We start from the raw sequence: 25038 nt of genomic DNA on the forward strand, positions 1-25038 counted from the left end.
GACCTCTCACCGATGGGCCTATTCCACTCAGCTAAAGACAACTATGCCGCAGAAATGCACTCAGTCTGTGTAGAAAACAGATCTAAATGTCTACCCACTTACGGTGTAATAATGTATACTTAATAAAACGCTCTGTAATATTGATGACTGTGGTCTTTAGTGTCCCATGAACCTAAACATGTTGATTAACGGAGTAAAATGTAGATTTCACGTGTGTTATTTACAGGAGCTTTATTTTTATTAAGGTCATTGCTAGAAAAATATGTTTCTGCTAATAGTATTTATACTATACATCAAAAGTTAAAGTTATGATTTTGGCAAGATCAGACTCCTGATACTCACTTATTTAGTACTGCCCAGTAAATTTTCAATATTGGAATTCTTTATCGATGAAGAATAAAGAATTCATGATACTTTTATTATTCACCTTTTACATTTGTATCCACTAAGAAGCATTTTCACAATACATGCATATGAATATTTGTGGATTATTTTAATGTATCTTTCACAATGTTAAAATCTCTTTCAAGACCCATTTGCTGTTAAGAGGTCTTACCTCTTTAATAATAGATGATAGATGATTTATTGTCATATTTGCCAATGAAAAGGAAAACCATGGCCAGAATTTGTGATGTCACTCTATGTAGAAACATATGCATGGAAATAACCTGTAGGTGTTACACACACACATATATAGTCCTATATATATAAGTATATATTTTTATATGTATATATTGTGCATACATATGTATGTATATGTATATGTGTGTGTATGTACTCACTTATCTTTCCACCCACCCGTACATGCATCCATTGATCTATCTAGCTATCTTCCAACACACAGTACCCCTACAATGATAAAATAGGATCAGAGTTTCATAGAAATATAGAGCTCAAAAGATCCTTAGACATAGTTTAAAAACAAAGAATGTTATTCTTAGAGGTGTAACTCTCCAAGATAGCACCAGGAGAAAGAACTCAGCTGGAACCTAATCCCCATATTCCAATTACAAGTTCAGTTTTCATTCCACCATACCACACTGTCTTTCGCACAGATATCTGTTATACAGATGGATAGATACTGATCCTTAGAAGACAGTGTCAGTGCTGAAACTATTTTCTGTACTGAACACCCTGCTGTCAACTAAATTCTCGTTTGAGTTTTGAAGTTTACTGATGGTTTCTGTCAGTCCCAAGCCCTCCTAGGCATTTTTACACATAATCAATATGAGGGGAGCTTCCTGTCTGGCATCAATCAGTTCTTTAAACCACAATTATCTATTAAAATATTGTTCTTAAGTCAGGAAAAATGGATGTTAGTGTCAAACACAGCTTTGCTCACTCTCACACACACACACACTCACGCAAATTACAAATAGTATTCGACTGCTCTATATTTCAGGCTATTCAATAACTAGATAAATGAAATATACTTTCTGTCTACATATTTTTTTTTTTACTATGCCAAGGCATACACACTAGTTGTTCCCTGCAGTTCCTACCGAATGCAACTAAATTTGCAACAGAGTTAATCACTGGCACAGCTGAATATTTTAAGAGATTTCTCCTCTAGTAGGAAATTCATCTTTTTTCCAAGAAAAGGGCATTTACCCACTCCTTCATCTCCAACTGAAGTAGTTCTGTGATTTCCTTCCTTTCTCTGATTTCCACGCTCCAATTCCCAAAGACAAGCTCATCTCTGATGACCTTTCAGTCTATGAGTATTTGGGGTAGGAGTGGGGGTAGTCCACAGTTAAAATAAACTTTGTATACAATCACTTTCTATGTTGTTATGAAATTATTCTAAGCTTCCCTAATAATAAACTTACAAAGAAACCATGCAAATGGTTCAGATGTGCATATGGAGATAGCTATTATCTAGAAAGCATCCAGATTTCTTAAAAAGCCAAAAAAAAAGAGACTGACTCACTCAGGATATATGGAAATATAAGTGAGGTAGGTGGGCTAGAGTGTATGTCATTATCAATAAAGCCCTAGGAGAAAATCATAATTTGAAAAGATACATGCACCCCAAAGTTCACTGTAACACTATTTACAATAGCCAAGACATGGAAGCAACCTAAATGCCCACCAACAGATGAATGGATAAAGAAGATGTGTTCCATATATATATATATACACACATACACACACACACATACACACAATGGAATATTACTCAGCCATAAAGAAGAATGAAATAATGCCATTTGCAGCAACATGTATGGACCTATCATACTAAGTGAAGTAAGCCAGACACAGAAAGACAAATATAATATGATATCACTTATATGTGGAATCTAAAAAAAATTATACAAATGAACTTATATATGAAACAGAAAGACTCACAGACATAGAAAACAAACTTATGGTTAGCAAAGGGGAAGGGGGTGAGGGATAAATTAGGAGTTTGGGATTAACATATAAACACGACTACATATAAAATCGATAACCAACAAGGACTTCCTGTATAGCATAGGGAACTATATGCAATATTTTGTAATAACCTATAAGGGTAAAGAATCTGAAAAAGAATATATATGTATATATATGTGTATATATATATATATACATACATAACTGAATCACTTTGCTGTACACCACAAACTTATACAATATTGTAAACAACTATACTTCAAGAAAAAAAATAAATTAAATAAAAAATAAAAAATAAAATAAACACCTAGATATATTTTTGCATAACTGAATTAAATTCTTAAAACCCCAAAAATGAATGTTTTAACTGAATTTGAGAAATGAAGACTAACTTAAATCTTGGGTTTAGAATTAATTTGATTCATAATGGAAGGAAGTTAGAAAATAACATTTATTAAGAACAACACTGTTTAGCAATCCTATATGAAGATATAACACACAAAATATCTCCTATTACTTCCCTGTTAGAAGAGCTCTTTGCTTTAATACTTACACTACAGAGAATTTAATTAGTTCTCAATCAAATATTCTTCAGCCAGTGATTATACAGCAATAAAACATATTTGCATCTGCAAACTCAAGGTAACTTTTATAAGAACACAGTGGTTGGAGAAAATCTTGAGTTACATTCCAAATACATTGGGTAAAACTTCAGACTCCTGTGTAGACATTTTGAAAAGCCTGCAAAGTGTCACAGAAGAGGATGTGCAACTCTGATGTTACTGGGGTTAAGAGAGGCCATGTTACTGCAAAGCAATGTTTGTTAAAACCATATTAATTATTAAGTGGTTAGGATATGATGATTTTAAATATCTATATTATAACAATTTTTTGTTTCTTTTGTTTCATTGCGTTTCAGGAAATTTGTTGGGGTTGTTGGGCAAACATATAAAACATATTAAAGGTTTCCATTAAAATAATAGGAAATTTTTTCCTGGTTACATTTTAACAAAACTGCTTGATTTTTACAAATGGATTCCTGACCTCAAGCAGGAGACACCTTTACATATAGTATCACATTTACTTTATTTTACATAGAATGTCACTAAAGTTTACCACAACCCATTTAGTTATCATTGCCTTTTACAAATAATGAAACTAAAACTGAGAGATTAAATAACTTACCCAATGTCACACAGCTCATGAGCGGGGGAGATCAGAGTCCAATTCAATAGCCTTTGAATTTTTCACTATATAATAGGACCATAGTTCAACTAATCAGGTATTTATTGAGTTTCTAACTGTGCATAACATTTGGTGTTAGGCATTAGAGGGGCACATAATGATGCCTACTTCTTGCATCACTACAGTTTACAATCTAGTAGAAGGCAAGTGCACACATTGTTCTATTTAAGAGTCTAAGAGGAAAGAGGAGGGTGAAAAATGGCAAATATTTATGCAAACAGGAGTTTTACAGGCCATCTTGAAGGGCAGTGTATTTAATACAGGACTAGAAGGGTACAGATATTACAGAGAGGTTTGATATGAACTAGGGCATAAAGGGTAGGGCATTGCAAGCACAGATTACAATGTGAACAAAGGCATGGAAAAAGTGACAGCACATGCAGAGAGATGTAGGTAAGGAAAGCCTTGAAGGTATTGAAGAAAACAAGTCTACATGATACTTGTTAAAGATAGCAAGGATAAGTCAGGGAGACTACTACAGAGGGGCTGTGTAGTAGGAGAGGGAGATGGGGCTCAACTCCTAATATAATAAGAACAAGTAGAGATATAAAGGCAAAGAGCAGGGTGGGGGTCAGTAGAAAATTACTAAGAGGAAACATCAGGGCTAAGGAGAATTCTGGCTAAATCAATTTGACAGAAGTTTTTTCTGTAGTCAGGCTAGGGTGATAAGACATGAAGGGTGAGGGATAAAGAGTTTGATCATATATCAAGGGTAGAGGATTTTTGCTAAACTGACCCACCAGAATTCATGCTAATACTAGTCTAAATGGGCCAAGGACAGAGCCTAAGGTCAGGGACCAGTTAGAAAGAGGACTCAGAGAAGGCTGACTCACGTTTGGTCAAAGAAGAGTGCTATGGTCTGAATATTTATGTTCCCTCAAAATGTATATGTTGAAATCCTAACCCCCCAAATTGGTGGTATTATGAGGTGGAGCCCTTGGAAGGTGATTAGGTCATGAGGGTGGCACCCTCATGAATGGGATTAATGTCTTTTATTTCAGATTTTTTGTGACTATTATTATTATTTTCTTTTAAATATAGTTGGTATACAATATAAGCTACAGCTGTACAATATAGTCATTTGCGATTTTTAAAGGTTATACTCCATTTATAGTTATCATAAAATATTAGCTATAGTCCCTGTGCTGTACAGTATATCCTTGTAGCTTATTTTATACATAATAGTTTGTACCTCTTAATCCCCTACCCTCTCCCCTTCCCTCTCCCCACAGGTAACCACCAGTTTGTTCACCACATCTGTAAGTCTGTTTCTGTCTCGTTATATTCACTTGTTGGTTGTATTTTTTAGATTCCACAAATTCCTTCATGAATGGGATCAATGTCTTTTAAAAGAGGCTCCAGAGAGCTCACTAGCCCCCTTCCACCATGTGAGGACACAGCAAGAAGGTTCTGGCTATGAATCAGGAAGAGGGCTTTCACCAGAATGAGACCATGCTGCTATCTTGATCTTGGACTTCAGGCCTCCATAACATTACAAAATAAAGTTCTGTTGTTTATAAGCTACCCAGTCTGTGGCATTTTGTTACAGCAGCCAGAATGAAAAAAGACAGAGAGAGAATCTTTGTCCTTCCTTCCTCCCTTCCTCCCTCTGGCCTTTCTTCCTTACTTTACTTATTTCACTCTCCAACGCATATTCATTTAGTATCTACTTTAAGGAACTGAATAGATGGAAAACACAGGTTGAGCTATAAAGATCACTATTCTTATAGTATACAGTTTATTGGAGGAAGAGATAAGCGCCTGTGACAGAGCATGACATGCACAATTTTATTTTAGATAAACTGGTCAGGAAGACCTTTCCATGGAAGTGACATTTAAACTGAAGTTTGAAAGATGAAAATGTAGTAATGTTGGCAAATCTAGAGTGATTTTTGTAAGGACTTACTACACATTTTACTTTATTCTATATGCAATAAGTTGTCAAATGTGTTTGAAGATAGAGGATGCATTCTAATAGTGTGGATAAGAGCTTGCATTTAGCCTGAATATTAAAGAGGCCCCAGGAAACCCGACCATAAGGAAACCCTAACTCTGCTCCCAATACAAATGCTACTTTTTAAAAAAACTTTCACCCTTTGGTCAACCTACTGTCCATTGAATTTGTTGAGGTTTGTGGATATTAAGACTTAAGCAAGAGAGGCAACTTGATTATAGTACAGTAGTTTGAATTTAAGCAAAATGGTATGCCTGAAATGTAGGGGCCTTTTTGTAAAGTAATTTGAAAATGTGGTGAGTTTCTTTGAATAGGCAACCCAGACTGACCATTCAGTGACTCTCCATAAGAGCGACTACAACACCCAATTAGCACCATAAAAGGGAGAGTCGACATGACAGAGATGTGAGGTGACCATTTTTACCCACACCACACGCTGCCATTGTGGTTACACCTACTGGTGTAAATACTTGGTGAAAGAGGCAGTGCACCTCCCTGTGACTGCAGGCTACTGAACAGAATCACCATCCTCCCTTCAATAGGAGCATATAAAATTCTAGGTCTGGAGAAGAACAAGTAATAAAGTAACTATTTACTCTCCCTGAGTTCATTATCCTCTTCTCTTCTCCCTACTGGGTCGAAGGAAGGCAGAAGATAGCATTAAAGCTCATTTTCAGGGTCTGCATGTTCAGTTGTACAGGTGGTGCACTGCATATTTATAGGAGTGTCATTCACTTTCTTCTTTACATGAATGGTGACCCCTGGGAATTTTAGAGGGCACAACCTGTGAATCTGTATACAGCAGGCCTGCTTAATTTGGTTTTGCTCATATATTGTGAGCTTTTGTGTTGCTTGTTCATTTTGTGTTCTCTGTGTTCATTTGTTTTGAGAAACAAACCTGATATCCGTTTCATCCTTGGAACCGTAAAATTCATCTTTAAATATATCTATATAGGTAACAAACAGAATATTATTTATGTATATGTAAGTTTATTTATTTATTACAATAATCTAGGACGTAAGACTTTACAGATAAACAAATGTGCGGAAATATGAACTAACTTGCTTGTGAATAACAGACCTGGAGCATGCCTCAGAGAAAGTGTGTAAAATGGCTCAAAACTAGAGAAAGCATAGAAGCAAACTATCCACTGACACGGCACTAATAGAAAAGCTATCAAAAGTTTAAATCTGAGCAGAACCGGGAAGAAAGGAAATCATAAGAGGGATGAGACCTTGCTAAATAAATACATTTTTATTTCCATAATTAGAGGTAAGCATAGGAAGAGATGAAACTAATTCCTAGTGTCAAGCCTATGTAAGTGGGAAGGGTGTGATTTCAATTAACAAGAATTTCTTGTTTAGATTCAAAACAAGTATTTGTGTCAAAGAACCAATTCCAGTAGATTCCATGAGACATGCATATTTATATTCATTTTTCTGCATCAATGCTTTCAAGCTTTTAACCCATCCTTCTGGTGGGAAAGAAAAAGACATAAATATATGAAATATCTTATCAAGCTTTAATTATGTTTACTTCTTGATTTAAAATTACTCTTTATTAAGTTAAAACGAAGATATTCTAGACTAACCCCAAAGCAGAATTGAAATGGCACACGAAAATGATCAAGCATGATTCAAGCATCTCATTTAACTGAGATTTTACTACGTTTGTGTAATGATGTCTAAAATTGTGTTTTCATTAAACATAGCGGAGTAGAGCGAAACAGGGAGAGTCATCCTATAGACCTTGTTTGAATCTAAACATATTATCTATTACTGTAACTTTGAGAAAATCACTTAATTTGCATCAGCCTCAATGCCTTTATCTCTGAGAATAGTAATACCTATCTTGCATGGGGCTTGAGATCAAATAAGTTAAAACACAAGCAGAGTGTCTAGCAATTACAGTTGCTCAGTAAATAGCTCTGAATATTACCAATGGTCTGTGATGTGGGAAAACTATCACATAATAAAAAGATCCTTAATCGGGTATCTTTAAAATCAGGCTGAATGCAAAGAACTTCAGATTTTATGTCCTCCTTTTTTTTATTTTTACCCAGAGAATAATGCAATTCAGAAAACAGAGGGAGAGATTAATTTCCACTTCAACTGAAAAGTCATCATTATAAGATTTTTTTCATCATGTGCTATAGTACATTAAATACAACCATAAAATCTTTGTTACCTCTCTATTGAAAGGTAGAATGTGGTGTCCCTCTTCTTGAATATGGGTTGATCCAGTGGCTTATTCAATCAACAGAATGCAAGAGAAAAGGTGTTCTTGCACTTGTGAGGTTAAGTCATAGGAAGACTTACGGATTCCAGCCAAGTCTCTTGAGATGTTTACTTTGGGTAAAGCCACTCACTATGTAAGAATTCAACTATTTTGAGATATCCAGGTGGCTAAGACTCCAAAACTACACCGAGAAATTTCATGGAGAAAGACAGAGACACAGGGAAAGCCAGCCCCAAATTTTTCAGCCTGTGCAGCCCACCTCAAGCCCCAGATTTGTGAATGAAGATGCCATCTTGGTTGGACATTTCAGCACCAAAAGATGTGACTCAAAGAAAACTTAGCCAGAACCAAGGCCCCAGACATATGACACCAGTCAAGTTGTCTAATCTATCTCCAATCATTCAAGCCACCACAGCTGAGGCCCAGTCATGATGGAGCAGAGATGAGCCATCCCCAGTATTCTTTATCTTTATTCTTAGCTCACAAAGTCCTGACTATAACAGCATGGTTTCTATTGTATCTACCACTGCGTTTTGGAATGGTCTGTTATACTGCAATAGGTATCTGGAATATATGTCTTGATCATTTCTTACAGTTCTAAAGCCACGGAACTCCTTTTACCCATATTCAGGGAGAATGCTATCTCTTGCTTATTTTCAGTCTCCCTTTGAGTCATAGAATCTGTTCAGAAGCTTCCTTGGACAGAGTCAGTAAAAGAAAACTCTTGATTACAAAACTCCATTATTACAACCAGGATAAAAGAACAGCCAAATCTGCTCACACACACCCCATTTTTTCACCACATCATAAACAATGGATTGGCCAAATTTTTAAGTGCTTGACTCTGATTGAAAGTAAGCAGCTTTCCATCTTCAACCTCTTCCCCTCCAACTCAACTTAGAGTGATGCTCTAGTCAACCTCAGGACTTCCTGATGCATCTCCCATCTCTGAAATGAGAAGTGAAGAAAAAATATCTTCAGAAGACTTCTGATATCAAGACGAGGGATAGAACAAAGGCCAAAGCAGCAATATTGCCATCCAGAGGAAAAACTACTGAACCTACACTGCAATATTCAGAAGGAAAGTCAAGACATGAGAGAACTAAGTGTAAAGCACAGCTGTATTGGTGGCTTCTATTTAAATAATCAAGGTCAATAAGTAGGTCTCTGGGATGATGATCCCTATACCCTGTTACTTGCACCAGAATTGGGACATAACCAGGAACAAATAGTTCAGGAAGCTAGAGTCATTGACACTGAGAGCCAACTACAGGGGACACCAAACATCCGGGGCTACTAATAGTTCATGTGCTTCTGTACCTAAATTTGGAAAGACTGTAAGACTTTCTGAATCTTCAGGTAACTTGCATACTATTCTAATCATAAGCAATCATGCTCCCTCTTAAGCTAAACCATACAACTTCAGAATCAGGTGTTACTTCTTATTGGTACCACTGTCCACTAAGCAAAGACAGAAATACAGAAGTAATCCTGACCCCTGCCTTTCCCTCATATATTCCCCCTCCCCACTTTTCCCTCTTTCCCATATATTACTAGGTTTAATCAGTTCTGCTGCCTAGAGTTCTGTTAAAGTCCTACATTTTAATCATATTCCTTTGCCCTGATTCAGATCCTTATCATCACTAGCCTAGGCTGCCCTCTATCTATTTCTGACCCTCCCATCTGAACTGTTGCCCTTCATATTCATCCTCAACACTACTATCAATATTATTTCTAAATTGCAAATTTGACCATCAACTGTCTAAAGACTTCAACATCTTTCCATTGCACTAATGATAAAGTCCAACTTCTAAACATGTCATAAAGGTCTCCATTTTTTGACCTTACTCTGCCAATTTAACTAATGTCTTTTTTTAGTAATTAAAATCTACTATCCTTGTTGTTTTGTGAGTGTTAGCAGTTGCTGTTCTCACTTTTGAAAATATTTCCCCTTTTCATTCACTTAGAAAACTCCTATTCATCCTTTAAAACCCAAATGCAGTGAAACCGATTTTCTCTCTCACTCAAATCACTTTCTCCTCAAAACTGTAATTTTACCTCTGTGTAGCTCAATTGTTTGTTATACTCTAATGACAACAGATTCTTAAATATCCTCATGTTTGTATCTTAATATCCGATAATATGACTGACATTTAACAAACGCTAAACATACTTGACACTTGAATTGATTGAATGGAATTAAACTGAATCAATCACTCTCAAGAACACTAACGATTGTGAGGGTTTCCTGCATCAAGAGTACAAATCACGCTGAATTTTCATAATACTTCTAGTTTTGATTGAGGCACAGCAAACAAGATTACAACAGAGTTCCCCTGTGAAAAGAATAACTTCAGTAAAAGATAACAAATACACTCAGAAGTCCATAAAGGAGGCAGGGTAGTCTAGGGGATTCTGTTCTCATCCAAAGTCTTGCTGAGATTTGATTCAGAGGGGAAAGATTGATTTTTCTAGCTTAAGTTAAACAAGGCATGGAACAAATGTCAAAAGCAGGACATAGACTTAGATTCTTCACTGTCACACCAGTAAAGTTACCATCCTTCCATCTCCTTGAGAACAAACAAGAAAGCCTGCTGTGGACCGTGAACAAAACAACAACTGTGCATTTACACAGCTCCTTAAACTTCTAAGCTGTGTACTGAGAGTGAATTAGAGGTCTCCTCCAGATAGCATTGCAAATGAGCGTTATTTTATTTTCACCAAGCCTTTCAGGTGATACATGCGACAAAATCAGCAAAGTCAGTACTCACTGTGGCAGACAAAGTAACTATTATGTATCTGTCCTAAAAGTTCCTGTGATGTTCTGGCTAGTTTTGCTTAAGTACTATTTATAATATTTATGAGAAAGGAGGACAAAAATGAACCTGATGCTTTTGTGGAGAAGGAATTCCCTGGCTGAGCAGAAAAGCCTGCCAAAGTTTTGGTGTTTCTTGTTTGTTTGAAACAAGACTAAAGGACCATATAATGCAAGATGAAGCCATTAACAGTTAAAAGGGAGAGGACACACTAAAGAGACTCAGCCAGGGCTCTGGTAAATTATCAAAAATTGTGGGCTTTCTTAGTGAGAGTCTAGGATTTGAGAAATTCATGAGAAAAGGCGGAGGTCCCTGGGCACCTGAAAATGAGAATTGCTGCATTGAACTAGGCTGACTTTGGCATGGCATTTTGAAGAAGGCAGTCATATGGAATGTAACGAATAAATAGAGCATATCAGAGCCTGAAAACCTGAGAATAGGCTCCTGTGGGTGAAACGAGGTGAAGCACGGTGCTTGGTACACTATAAACTCTCAGTAACATTGGCTGGCTTTGAATGAAATGAAACCTAACCTGAATCCAGTCCCTACTCGGTAACAGTGGGGAAGATAATGGGTGCCTAGGCAACGTCTAGCAAGTTCTGGGCTAGAGGCGGCTCCCAACTGTTGCGTCACCAGGGGCCACAGAACTGAGTCGGGAAGGGAGAAGGGAGGAATCTGTGCGGAGGGTCATCCGACTGAGTCGGAACCGGACACTCTGGCAGGAAGTAGAAAGCGAAGAAAACGAAACGACCATTGGTGAATTTCAACACCACGTCGTGAATTTCAGATAATTTTCCACTTGTTTATTAAGGTGGAAAACTCGGATTCCAACGATGAAGGAGATGGAGTTTCGGCCCAACACATAAGTCAAACGGACCGATTGGTTCGGGAAGAAGATTTCTCCAGGTTCGTAAATAATCTGAGTGAAGAAGATTACGAACTTATGAGAGACAACAATCTTCTAGGCATTCCAGGTGAAAGTACGGAAGAAGAGTTGCTGAGAAGACTTCAGCTAATCAAAGAAAACGCACCACAAGACTCAGATGAAAATACAGGTATATTTTGCTTTTGGAGGGAATCAGATGGGATGACTAAGGAACTTCATAATAGGAAATAGTAACTTCATAATAGTAAATAGTAAATTATACAGAAGTGACTTACATTAATTTGGTAAGTAACTTCTCATAAAAAGAACTGGCATTTACTTGATTTTTGGTGAGCATGTCAAGGTATGTTTGTTTGTTTTCCTGATTCACATCTGGGTTGTTTTAATTGGGAAACAGTGCAAAGTAGCCTATTTGTATTTTTCTTGGTTTTCTACCTCAACTGAAAGTCCCTCCTACTTCCTGAATTATTTTTTCTACATAGACATGTAAAAAAAGCAAACAGAAATATTCTCCACTGGGGACAATTGTGCTTTCTTCAACACCTGGGGACATTTGAAAATGGCTAGAGATATTTTTGGTTGTCACAGGGGAGGCATGGGTGTTACTAGCATCTAGTGGGCAGAGGCCAGGGATGCTGCCAAAGATCCCACAATGCACAGGATAGCTCCCCAAAACAAAGAATTGTCCAGCACCAAAATGTCAATAGTGCTAAGGCTGAGAAACCCTGCTCGGAACTCAGGTCTGGTGCCTTCCCTTCCAGTGTGAAGTAGAGGATTTTGCTGTCTAATGAAGAAGATATTATAATACTTTGGCTCTTGAATATGGTCTTATATGTACCATGCTAGGTTCAGTCTATTCATTTGATCTGACCTTCAATTTAATGTCAATTAAAAATCTTGATAACATTAAGAAGTATTCAAAATGCAAACACTTTTAAACCTATAAAACTTGTTTATGTTTGGGCAATAACCTTATATTTTAAAACAGCTTATCTATTATCAAAAGCACATAAGTGAAGAGCCTACAAGTAGTCATGTTGGAGACTAATGAAAATTAGACAATAATGTAAATTGAACTAAACTACTAGCATTGCACCTTAACTGGTGTTTACCTTGTTTAATTGCATTAGTGTTTTGACAGTGGACAGAAAAAAAAGTCTCTTGACATTCCTCTGAGAGTGGTACACAGGGCTGTGTATATGATGAAATACTGAAACATAGACTTCCTCCGGATTCCCTTTTTAAAAAATTCTCTAAGTTTATCTAGGATTAGCTCACTCTTTTTGGATGGAATCGAAACTTTTCTACCTTTACTTATAAATCTACACAGTGCAGTTTATAAAATATTAACTCTATAAATGTGAAATCAGTTTAAAATATCTGAGTATTTAAGTTCTCATTTTTTGTTTTTGAAACAAAGTTTCAGAGTGCTATTTTATGATGGTTCTAATTTTGGTAGTTCTTTTATGCACCCTCCCCATTTTTTTTGTTAACAGACAGAGGAGACTCTTCAGATGACGTGTCTAGTGGTGACTCTCTAATAGACTGGCTTAACTGTTCTGGACAAACTGAAAATATGACAAGTGGACAAAGAGAAAACCAATCTTGGAGAGAAGAGAGCCAAATTAATCCTAAAAGTGATCAGTTCATATTCAGTTTAGAAATAAATGCTAACCTTGATAATGGGAGTCCAAATCCAGAGAGTGAATATGTAGCATCTGCAAGACTTCCCAGAAGAGAAAATATGGAAGACAGCCAAAGGCAAGTGGAAAGTCCCCAATCTGAATCAATATTTACAAGACCATCTATGCCTGAACAAGATACAACTGAAACATTAATGGAATTCCCACCTACCACAAGTCAGAGACGAGCAAGAAGTAGGAGTCCAGAGTATCGGAGAACCAGAGCAAGAATTGAAAGTTGGTCGCCTCCACGTTCACTTAGGGAAATTGTACAAAGACTTAATCATAGTATACCCTCTCAGAATTTTGAGCAGCCTCTGCTAAGTGAGAATGCGAGATTTTCTAGAACTGAGCACCAAGAAATATTGACACAGCAAATGACTGGATTTGAGTTGCAAAATAGCGGTTTTATTGAAACTTCTAGAACAAGGAATGCCGTTCATGGAGAAAATTCTCCAGATACAACCAGCAGTGGTGAATCTTGGGGAATGAGGGAAATATATCCAACCATACCCTTCAATCTTGAAGTAGGACAAGTTCATTCTGGAGCATATTCTCAGAGAGACAGCAGAGCTAGTAGAACTCAGTTAACATCTGAGACAGCAAACAACACTGTCACTTCTGAAAGTGAACGAGGACTGAGGCATATGTATTCACATTCTGAGCAGGCAGGTGTGAGAGCTTATGTCAATACCATTAGAAATCCCGTTTGCAGAATGTTAAATACTAGCTTAAATGATTCAACATCTGTTCCAACTCAGAGCACGTTAAGGCAGACAATGACAGAATTTAGTAACTCAAATAACCTTATGGACAGTGACAGTAATTTAGAGCATAGTGTCTCACGTCCAAGTCAAAACATGGAATGGCTAGAGTCACCTAATGGTAGTAGTAGTGGTACATTTGGTTCTGATTCAAATGCTAGCTATGATACCCATTCAAGTTCCACACTGAGTTGGCATTCAAGCCCCAATTGTACGTCTAGTTCCAGTTCTAGTCCTATTTCTGGTTCCAGCTCAAGTGATGAAAATTCAGGAATTAGATCACTGATGTTTGAAGGCATTGAAGAAACAAACTTATCATCAGAGACCAGCCCAGGGGTTAGACAAATTAGCCTAATAATATATGATGAAAGTGACTCTGGGTCCTCCCATAATCTGCAAACTACAGGACTCACCAAAGCACAGATTGACAGCTTGGCTGTAAGATCTTTTGGTGAAAATGATGCACTAAAAGCCTGTAGCATTTGCCTTACAGAGTACACAGAAAACAGCAAGCTTCACATACTACCTTGCTCCCATGAATATCACATTCACTGCATTGATCGCTGGCTGTCTGAGAACTCTACGTGTCCGATTTGTCGTAGGCAAGTAGTGGATTCCAATGAGAGTGAAAATCCTGATCGATGAATTCTCAGCTATATAAAGTGTTATAGGACTTCCCTGGTGGCGCAGGGCTTGAGAGTCGGCCTGCCGACGCAGGGGACTGACAATAAAAATTAATTTCACACCACAGCAGTTCACTGAATTTCAATAAAAACTTAGCATGTGCACTGGGTTGGGATGTTCCTGATTCCATGGGAGAAATGTCTTAATATGATATAATGAATCTAGATAGATCCTAGTAGTATTATCTCGTCATGTAAATCCCAGACATCTCTTAGCCCTGTTCAATCCTGGTTGTGCATGCAAAGAAACAGAAACCCAACCAAATATCAATAATTAAGAAGCCATTTAAGACTACATTAGAGTCATTCACCTAAAGAAGTCATGTTACATTCCTAGAATGCCATAAAAAGCTTTGAAACCCTTCTCTTCCTATCTCTCTCCACAGCAGTTTATCCCACCTCCCTAACACTACCTTAACGTTTCGCCTATTCCCCACTACCAATGTATCAGTCAGTTCTAGCTAAAAACTGATGGCACACTTTAAAAGAGTGATGGAATAGCATTTAATGAAGAGACTAAAGTGTGTAAAGAATGAGGGGAAACCAAGAGATGATGAAGTACCCTGAGGCTAGCAGCTGTGAGAAGCCAGTATTATAACCACTAGGTTTGAAGGGGCATAGAGAGATAGCAGTTCCTGCAACCCAGAATGTCTTCGAGTTATAGGAGAAGCCCACCCAACAAGAGATGTAACCTTAGAAAATGGCATCCACTGCCAACCTAAAGTTTGGAAGGGGGCAGATCATGGAAATAAATACCCTTGCCTTCTTTCCTCCTGACTTCTAATCACTTATCAGTAGTTCATATTAACCAAACCCAACCTGAAGACACAGAGAGACTGGTCCATGAAGCTGATAAAGATCAGCCTCCTGGAATCACGAAGCAGGGTTAAGAAGGATAGCGAGTAGATCCGGTAAGCAAATCAGAGACCATCTACCACAACCAGCATTCCCAACTCTCTTCAAACCCAGCCTGTGTATGCTTTCTTGCCTCTTCCGCTTCCGCTTGTTCTCTATTCCACTCTATGACTCAGCTCTTTAACAACCCTCTCTATTTTCTTTCATTTACTCAGATCTTGTATTTTTAAAAGTGATAAGATGACAAAGCCTTAGAACTTAATTACCTTTCTCTTAAACATGTCACACTTTGATTTGCTGTGATTGTAAACAACTAAGGATAAAGGGCAGTTATAGGTATGTCTTTAATTTTTGCTTCTTCAATATATTCAAGCTTCAATTTCTTTCTATATATGTTTAGTTCATATAATTAATTTTTAAAACAGATTCTAATTTCTTACAAAGGGTTTTATGGTTTATATATGACTCAATCATATGATTAAGAGTGAATTCATGTGAATGACCCAAAGTAGCCAATTGCTGCTTGGAGCCTCACAAGCTGCAATATGAAAGCCTTAAAGCTAAACCTTGGCTTCAGGAAACATGTCTACATAGTTCAATTCTAACTGTCCCCAGTAAAACCATCACCCAAAACCCCGAGTATTTGAAATCAAAATTTAGGTCATGCTTCCTTCCAACCTAAACATAGTGAAGGATTTTTCTCCTAATTCAGCCTGAAGGCTATTTTTGGGGGGTTGTATTGGCCAGTCCAGAAAATTTTGCTTAAATTTTTCAATCCTGGTATAGGTGAGAGTACATTGTATTATAACCTAAAGCAATAATCAGAAATTTTGTGCAATGTGCAGCCTATACAAATGTAGGCAGTGTTAAGTATACACCTTCTCTAAAAAGTTAAAGTCAGAAACATCACTGACCTTTCTTTTCTATGTGAATTGCTGGCAGCCACAGTATTTGCACATAACTACAAAATATAAATGGGGAGTGGTGGTGAAGTTTTTGAAAACATCTTTGAGGTAGCATATTTTTCACACAGAAGATATCTGCATGGCCAGAAATAAAGGCTTGGCTCAAACCTCTGAAATTTACATTAACTTCTGAAAGTTGTTTGAATAGTCTGATTTTTAGGAAGTATTTTTGATATCAGATATACTTCACTTAAAGTGAGTAGAATAATTATAACAGTACTTGGCTTTCATACTATCCTAACAGATTAAAACCTTCCAAAGGATGATAATTGCTTAATTAATGCTTCAGTACCTTCACATGCACCTTCTGTGGTCGACAGAATTCTAAGATGATGCCCAATGATCTTTGTAGGAGCCCCTCCCCTTGAGTATGAGACCTGTGAATGTGATGGAATATCATTCCCATTATTAGATTATGTTATATAGCACAGTTGATTGGGAGCTTATCCAGAGTGAGCCTGACCTAATCAGGTGAGCACTTAAAAGGCGCAGAGAGGACTTCTAATCCAGATAAGATGGTTTATACTTCCCTCTCCCTGCTCCCCCTTTATACGCACAACTATATATCCTGGAAATAATATGAGACAACCAAAGGAGATCTCTGAAAGGTCTAGAGAAGGTGAATTGCCTAGGGACCCTCAGAATGGATGAACAGCCTCATGGCAGGGCACCTTATGACCCTCTACCAACAAAAAAATGTGATCCAGGCCCAGCATTTCCTAACTCCCAACTTAGTAACAGGAAGTGGCTCAAAGAGGCTCTTCCTCCATCACATCAAATGGGAATCCCCCAAACACCAGGCGAGCCTTGCAGAACCTGCAACGACGAACAATTGGAAGCCCTGATGACACTAAGTGACCAGGGAAAGTGCTTTCCTTCCCCACTGGGCCTGAGATCCCCCTTCACCACCCAGACACATCAGTGGCTAAGGGTCCCAGCAAAAGTGCTCCTACCACAAAAAGCTCCCACCTGGACAATGCTCTCCTCAGATGGGCCTGAGACTCCTCTCCCCTCCCCAGAAACATCAGGCAACTTGCTGGTACCGGCAACGGAGATCCCTCCACAGAAAGCTCTCAACCTGGTAAGCACCCTCCACTCCTTACAGTCCAGGGAGACCCTGTCACAAGTGCCTGGCCCAGGAAGGACTCTTCATCACGTGTTCCAGAGATTCCCTTCCCTCACCAGAAGCACCAAGTGCCGTATCCTGGGGAAGCTACTTCAGGCCCCATAAGCAGCATGAGAAGGGACCAGAGGTAACCCCACCTGCACAAGAGAAACAGACCATAAGAGTACCACAAAGGGTCAGAAAATTAGGTTATCATGGAACCACCGTCCATAAAAGTACAGGAAATGTGTGCCAAACCTATAAAGAGTGAATGCCTGCTAAAAATTAAAAAAACCAAAACACTTTAAATAGGGACCAAAGTATCCTAACATAATAGCCAAAATGTCCAAAAGACAATAAAATATCACTACTTATACCAAGAACCAGATACATGACAGCTTGAATAAGATGTGACAGATGATGCCAACAGAGATGAATTAGATGTTAGAATTATCTGACAAGGGTTTAAAAATGCTGATTTCAGACCTTTAAGACCTTGAACACAGAACCTAGTCACTCCATGCCAGTATCCCCACCTATAGAACTGTGAGCTAATAAGGGGATGCTGTTTTAAGCCATTACATTTGTACTAATTTCTTATGCAGCAACAGACAACTAATACAACTTCTCATCTAGGATCCATCCTGTACCTAGAAAATGATTATAATGAGTCCTAGACAAGTAAATGGCTTAATGTCTTGGTTCTAGGCCCACTATAACATTATATTCTACCATTTTTCCCAAAAATGGAATCCCTAATTCCTGCTACTGAAGCTGCTAGAAGACAGTATCCTTCCTGTTTGAACAACCACCAATATCGTATCGCTCTAACTTTACTTCACATCACCCTATCTCATTCTACCAGTATATGCTGCTTATATCATAAACCCAATTTAACACTCTGACTTTGAAACTATAGAGCCACTTATTTTGCTCTCAAAGCGATTGCTGAGTATTATATTGCTCTTCCAAATCATATTCCTCTGTCTGCCCTGACAAATCAGAAATGGAGAAGATTTGTACCTGAATCTTCTGAGCTCAACCTGATACGTTTTTTACATTACAGAATATCAGTTTAAATACACAGCATCACTGTGGTTGTGAGCATAAATATTTCCATCTTAAGAATTTTCTCTGTATTTTCTTGGTAGTTTTTAAAACATTTGTTTATTTTGGCCTAATTCCAAAAAAAAAACCCTTATCTGAATAACAAATTCTTTTTGAAAGTAGTTATAGCCTGTGGATAAGTTTTTGATAGCAATATAAAGTCTATCTTTTTTGGCTAACCATGAAAATAAGTTGTGCTCTCAATATTCCATGAAGAATTAAGTATAAAGATTCTTTTGTAAATGCAAACAAGCCTGAGCATCGAACAACATGAACATCAAAACACTGCATGTACTGGAAAGTTCACAAAGAAATGTGACGATTCTGTTAAGTAATATTACTTGTTATCCATATGCAATACTTTGAGATCTTCAGTATCTTCTTTACTACAATTAACCAAACATTTCATGTCTTTTCATTATTTGAGACGTGAATGTATACTCCCTTCAATGAGAAGTTCCTGGTATGAGAATTTCGAATGGAAACTGAACTGCATTTCTTTTCTGTCACTTTATTTAAGATTTGAAAATTCTTTACCATCCTAACTCAGGCTTTCTCCCTATGAAATAAGAGGCTCTCCTTTGTGTGATATTCAAAACTCTCCATTTTTAAGCATCAAGCCAGCATCTTTAACATCACTGCAAAAATGTGGAGATTTGGAAAAGCATGTTGGGGAAAATCCTTTTTCTCTCATCCACCATTCGTAGAGGACAGACACTAATTATAAGCCAACTCTGGGCTCTGGGTTCTCCATTCTCACATCACTATTCACAACACAGTTATCTACCACCCCTGGCCTTGTCATCTTCTATTCTGGAAGTGTATTTTTTTTTTCTTTAGTAGCACTTGTGACTATCTAAAACATTTTTTATTTATCTTGTGCTTGTTTTATTCCCCATTCCTATCCCAAAATAGAAGCTCCAAAAGATCTTTCTTTTTTTTAAAATTACTACTACATTTCTAAAAACTAGAACAGTTACTGGCATACACACACACACACACACACTCACACACACACACACACACACTGCTTCAGAATTTTTGGCCACTGTGAGCATCCCAGACTTATTTTTCACCCTTTATTCTCCAAAGAAAACCTATTTTAATACTGTTACCTACCATCCAGGATTTGATGTATTTCAACCTAGATCTCTCTCACTTACTTAACATATTTGTATAGGGTTTCTTGCCTATTAAGTTATAATATCTGCCAACCATTTTCTAAATCACTATTTCAGGCGTTCAACACTGACCAAGAATGTGCCATGCCCGATGCTGGGTGCTAGGGTTATAGTTACGAAGTACAGCAATTATCATGAAGAAATGTATTACATTTTAAAGAAGGCAGATGAATAAACTTACAGTAACACTCTATGTCAGGGATGCCCTGACACAGATTCAGATACAGGATAAAATGGAATGATCTAGGAGGAGAAATCTACACTAATAATTCAAACCTCCTTAAAGTTGGGTTATATCTGAGTTGTATCTTACAGGACTAGTAGCAATTAGCCAATGAAATGAAGTCATTAATTTTATTCTAAGCAAAATAAACACTGCATGCAACAGTAAAGATGCACTGAAAATTTAGGGCTCAGTAAACAGTAAGTATGAATCATCATGCTCTGGGGTAGAAGAGGAAGAGATGTAAGTACATTAGCAAGAAATGAAGAGATGAGGCCAAAGAGGTAACAAGTGGTATTGTGTATCAGGCTGAAGAGTTGAACTAGATCTTCTAAGCAATGCACAGTCAACACGATTTTTCTTTTCCTTTTTTTTTAAATTTTTTTATCAGTTTCTGCTTTATAACAAAGTGAATCAGTCATACATATACATCCGTTCCCACATCCCTTCCCTCATGCATCTCCCTCCCTCCCACCCTCCCCATCCCACCCCTCCAGGCAGTCACAAAGCACCGAGCTGATCTCCCCATGCTCTGCGGCTGCTTCCCACTATCTATCTACCTCACGTTTTGTAGTGTATATATGTCCATGCCTCTCTTTCGCTTTGTCACAGCTTACCCTTCCCCCTCCCCATATCCTCAAGTCCATTCTCAAGTAGGTCTGTGTCTTTATTCCCGTTTTACCCCTAGGTTCTTCATGACATTTTTTTTTAATTCCATATATATGTGTTAGCATACGGTATTTGTCTTTCTCTTACTGACTTACTTCACTCTGTATGACAGACTCTAGGTCTATCCACCTCATTACAAATAGCTCAGTTTCGTTTCTTTTTATGGCTGAGTAATATTCCATTGTATATATGTGCCACATCTTCTTTATCCATTCATCCGATGATGGACACTTAGGTTGTTTCCAGCTCTGGGCTATTGTGAATAGAGCTGCAATGAACATTTTGGTACATGTCTCTTTTTGAATTATGGTTTTCTCAGGTTATATGCCTAGTAGTGGGATTGCTGGGTCATATGGTAGTTCTATTTGTAGTTTTTTAAGGAACCTCCATACTGTTCTCCATAGTGGCTGTACCAATTCACATTCCCACCAGCAGTGCAAGACTGTTCCCTTTTCTCCACACCCTCTCCAGCATTTATTGTTTCTAGATTTCTTGATGATGGCCATTCTGACTGGTGTGAGATGATATCTCATTGTAGTTTTGATTTGCATTTCTCTAATAATTAATGATGTTGAGCAGTCTTTCATGTGTTTGTTGGCAGTCTGTATATCTTCTTTGGAGAAATGCCTATTTAAGTCTTCTGCCCATTTTTGGATTGGATTGTTTGTTTTTTTGCTATTGAGCTGCATGAGCTGCTTATAAATTTTGGAGATTAATCCTTTGTCAGTTGCTTCATTTGCAAATATTTTCTCCCATTCTGAGGGCTGTCTTTTGGTCTTCTTTATGGTTTATTTTGCTGTGCAAAAGCTTTGAAGTTTCATTAGGTCCCATTTGTTTATCTTTGTTTTTATTTCCATTTCTCTAGGAGGTGGGTCCAAAAGGATCTTGCTGTGATTTATGTCATAGAGTGTTCTGCCTATGTTTTCCTCTAAGAGTTTGATAGTTTCTGGCCTTACATTTAAGTCTTTAATCCATTTTGAGCTTATTTTTGTGTATGGTGTTAGGGAATGATCTAATCTCATACTTTTACATGTCCCTGTCCAGTTTTCCCAGCACCACTTACTGAAGAGGCTGTCCTTTCTCCACTGTACATTCCTGCCTCCTTTATCAAAGATAAGTTGATCATATGTGCGTGGGTTTATCTCTGGGCTTTCTATCCTGTTGCATTGATCTATCTTTCTGTTTTTATGCCAGTACCACACTGTCTTGATTACTGTAGCTTTGTAGTCTAGTCTGAAGTCAGGGAGCCTGATTCCTCAGCTCCATTTTTCGTTCTCAAGATTGCTTTGGCTATTTGGGGTCTTTTGTTTTTCCAAACAAATTTTGAAATTTTTTGTTCTAATTCTGTGAAAAATGCCAGTGGTAGTTTGATAGAGATTGCATTGAATCTGTAGATTGCTTTGGGTAGTAGAGTCATTTTCACAATATTGATTCTTCCAATCCAGGAGCATGGTATATCTCTCCATCTATTTGTATCATCTTTAATTTCTTTCATCAGTGTCTTATAATTTTCTGCATACAGGTCTTTTGTCTCCTTAGGTAGGTTTATTCCTAGATATTTTATTCTTTTTGTTGCAATGGTAAATGGGAGTGTTTTCTTGATTTCATTTTCAGATTTTTCATCATTAGTGTACAGGAATGCCAGAGATTTCTGTACATTAATTTTGTATCCTGCTACTTTACCAAATTCATTGATTAGCTCTAGTAGTTTTCTGCTAGCATCTTTAGGATTCTTTATGTATAGTATCATGTCATCTGCAAACAGTGACAGCTTTACTTCTTCTTTTCCAATTTGGATTCCTTTTATTTCCTTTTCTTCTCTGATTGCTGTGGCTAGAACTTCCAAAACTAGGTTGAATAAGAGTGGTGAGAGTGGGCAGCCTTGTCTTGTTCCTGATCTTAGTGGAAATGGTTTCAGTTTTTCACCATTGAGGACAATGTTGGCTGTGGGTTTGTCATATATGGCCTTTATTATGTTGAGGAAAGTTCCCTCTATGCCTACTTTCTGCAGGGTTTTTATCATAAATGGGTGTTGAATTTTGTCGAAAGCTTTCTCTGCATTTATTGAGATGATCATATGGTTTTTCTCCTTCAACTTGTTAATATGGTGTATCACATTGATTGATTTGTGTATATTGAAGAATCCTTGCATTCCTGGAATAAACCCCACTTGATCATGGTGTATGATCCTTTTAATGTGCTGTTGGATTCTGTTTGCTAGTATTTTGTTGAGGATTTTTGCATCTATGTTCATCAGTGATATTGGCCTGTACTTTTCTTTCTTTGTGACATCCTTGTCTGGTTTTGGTATCAAGGTGATGGTGGCCTCGTAGAATGAGTTTGGGAGTGTTCCTTCCTTTGAAATTGTTTGGAAGAGTTTGAGAAGGATGGGTGTTAGCTGTTCTCTAAATATTTGATAGAATTCGCCTGTGAAGCCATCTGGTCCTGGGCTTTTGTTTGTTGGAAGATTTTTAATCACAGTTTCAATTTCAGTGCTTGTGATTGTTCTATTCATATTTTCTATTTCTTCCTGAGTCAGTCTTGGCAGGTTGTGCATTTCTAAGAATTTGTCCATTTCTTCCACGTTGTCCATTTTATTGGCATAGAGTTGCTTGTAGTAATCTCTCATGATCTTTTGTATTTCTGCAGTGTCAGTTGTTACTTCTCCTTTTTCATTTCTAATTCTATTGATTTGTGTCTTCTCCCTTCTTTTCTTGATGAGTCTGGCTAATGGTTTGTCAATTTTGTTTATCTTCTCAAAGAACCAGATTTTAGTTTGGTTGATCTTTGCTATCGTTTCCTTCATTTCTTTTTCATTTTTTTCTGATCTGATCTTTATGATTTCTTTCCTTCTGCTAACTTTGGGGGTTTTTTGTTCTTCTTTCTCTAATTGCTTTAGGTGCAGGGTCAGGTTGTTTACTCGAGATGTTTCCTGTTTCTTAAGGTGGGATTGTATTACTATAAACTTCCCCCTTAGAACTGCTTTTGCTGCGTCCCTTAGGTTTTGGGCCGTCGTGTCTCCATTGTCATTTGTTTCTAGGTATTTTTTAATTTCCTCTTTGATTTCTTCAGTGATCACTTCGTTATTGAGTAGTGTATTGTTTAGCCTCCATGTGTTTGTATTTTTTACAGATCTTTTCCTGTAATTGATGTCTAGTCTCATAGCATTGTGGTCGGAAAAGATACTTGATACAATTTCAATTTTCTTAAATTTACCAAGGCTTGATTTGTGACCCAAGATTTGATCTATCCTGGAGAATGTTCCATGAGCACTTGATAAAAATGTGTATTCTGTTGTTTTGGGATGGAATGTCCTATAAATATCAACTAAGTCCATCTTGTTTAATGTATCATTTAAAGCTTGTGTTTCCTTATTTATTTTCATTTTGGATGATCTGTCCATTGGTGAAAGTGGGGTGTTAAAGTCTCCAATATGATTGTGTTACTGTCGATTTCCCCTTTTGTAGCTGTTAGTATTTGCCTTATGTATTGAGGTGCTCCTATGTTGGGTGCATAAATATTTACAATTGTTATATCTTCTTCTTGGATTGATCCCTTTATCGTTATGTAGCGTCCTTCTTTGTCTCTTCTAATAGTCTTTATTTTAAAGTCTATTTTGTCTGATATAAGAATTGCTACTCCAGCTTTCTTTTGATTTCCATTTGCATGGAATATCTTTTTCCATCCCCTTACTTTCAATCTGTATGTGTCTCTAGGTCTGAAGTGGGTCTCTTGTAGACAGCATATATATGGGTCTTGTTTTTGTATCCATTCAGCCACTCTGTGTCTTTTGGTGGGAGCATTTAGTCCATTTACATTTAAGGTAATTATTGATATGTATGTTCCTATTCCCATTTCCTTAATTGCTTTGGGTTCGTTATTGTAGGTATATTCCTTCTGTTGTGTTTCTTGCCTAGAGAAGTTCCTTTAGCATTTGTTGTAAAGCTGGTTTGGTGGTGCTGAACTCTCTCAGCTTTTGCTGGTCTGTAAACGTTTTAATTTCTCCATCAAATCTGAATGAGATCCTTGCTGGGTAGAGTAATCTTGGTTGCAGGCTTCTCTCCTTCATCACTTTAATTATGTCTTGCCACTCCCTTCTGGCTTGTAGAGTTTCTGCTGAGAGATCAGCTGTTAACCTGATGGGGATTCCCTTGTGTGTTATTTGTTGTTTTTCCCTTGCTGCTTTTAATATGATTTCTTTGTTTTTAATTTTTGACAGTTTGATTAATATGTGTCTTGGCGTATTTCCCCTTGGATTTATTCTGTATGGGACTCTCTGTGCCTCCTG

At 37.4% G+C, this 25038-nt stretch overlaps 1 protein-coding gene across 1 annotated transcript in view; it reads left to right on the forward strand.

Annotated features, from left to right (window-relative positions):
• The window catches only part of LOC309807128 (E3 ubiquitin-protein ligase RLIM-like), a gene marked incomplete at both ends in the record, with an annotated part of 83502 nt that overhangs the window by 44990 nt on the left and 13474 nt on the right, over nucleotides 1-25038 (forward strand). Inside the window, 2 exons of the mRNA XM_082626399.1 lie at nucleotides 11442-11685; nucleotides 13013-13467. Coding sequence (XP_082482525.1) covers nucleotides 11442-11685; nucleotides 13013-13467 — 699 coding nt within the window. The remainder of the gene's footprint in view (nucleotides 1-11441; nucleotides 11686-13012; nucleotides 13468-25038) is intronic.

Source organism: Mesoplodon mirus, assembly GCF_964341445.2.
Source record: "Mesoplodon mirus genome assembly, chromosome: 1".
In the NCBI taxonomy this organism is placed as follows: domain Eukaryota; kingdom Metazoa; phylum Chordata; class Mammalia; order Artiodactyla; family Ziphiidae; genus Mesoplodon; species Mesoplodon mirus.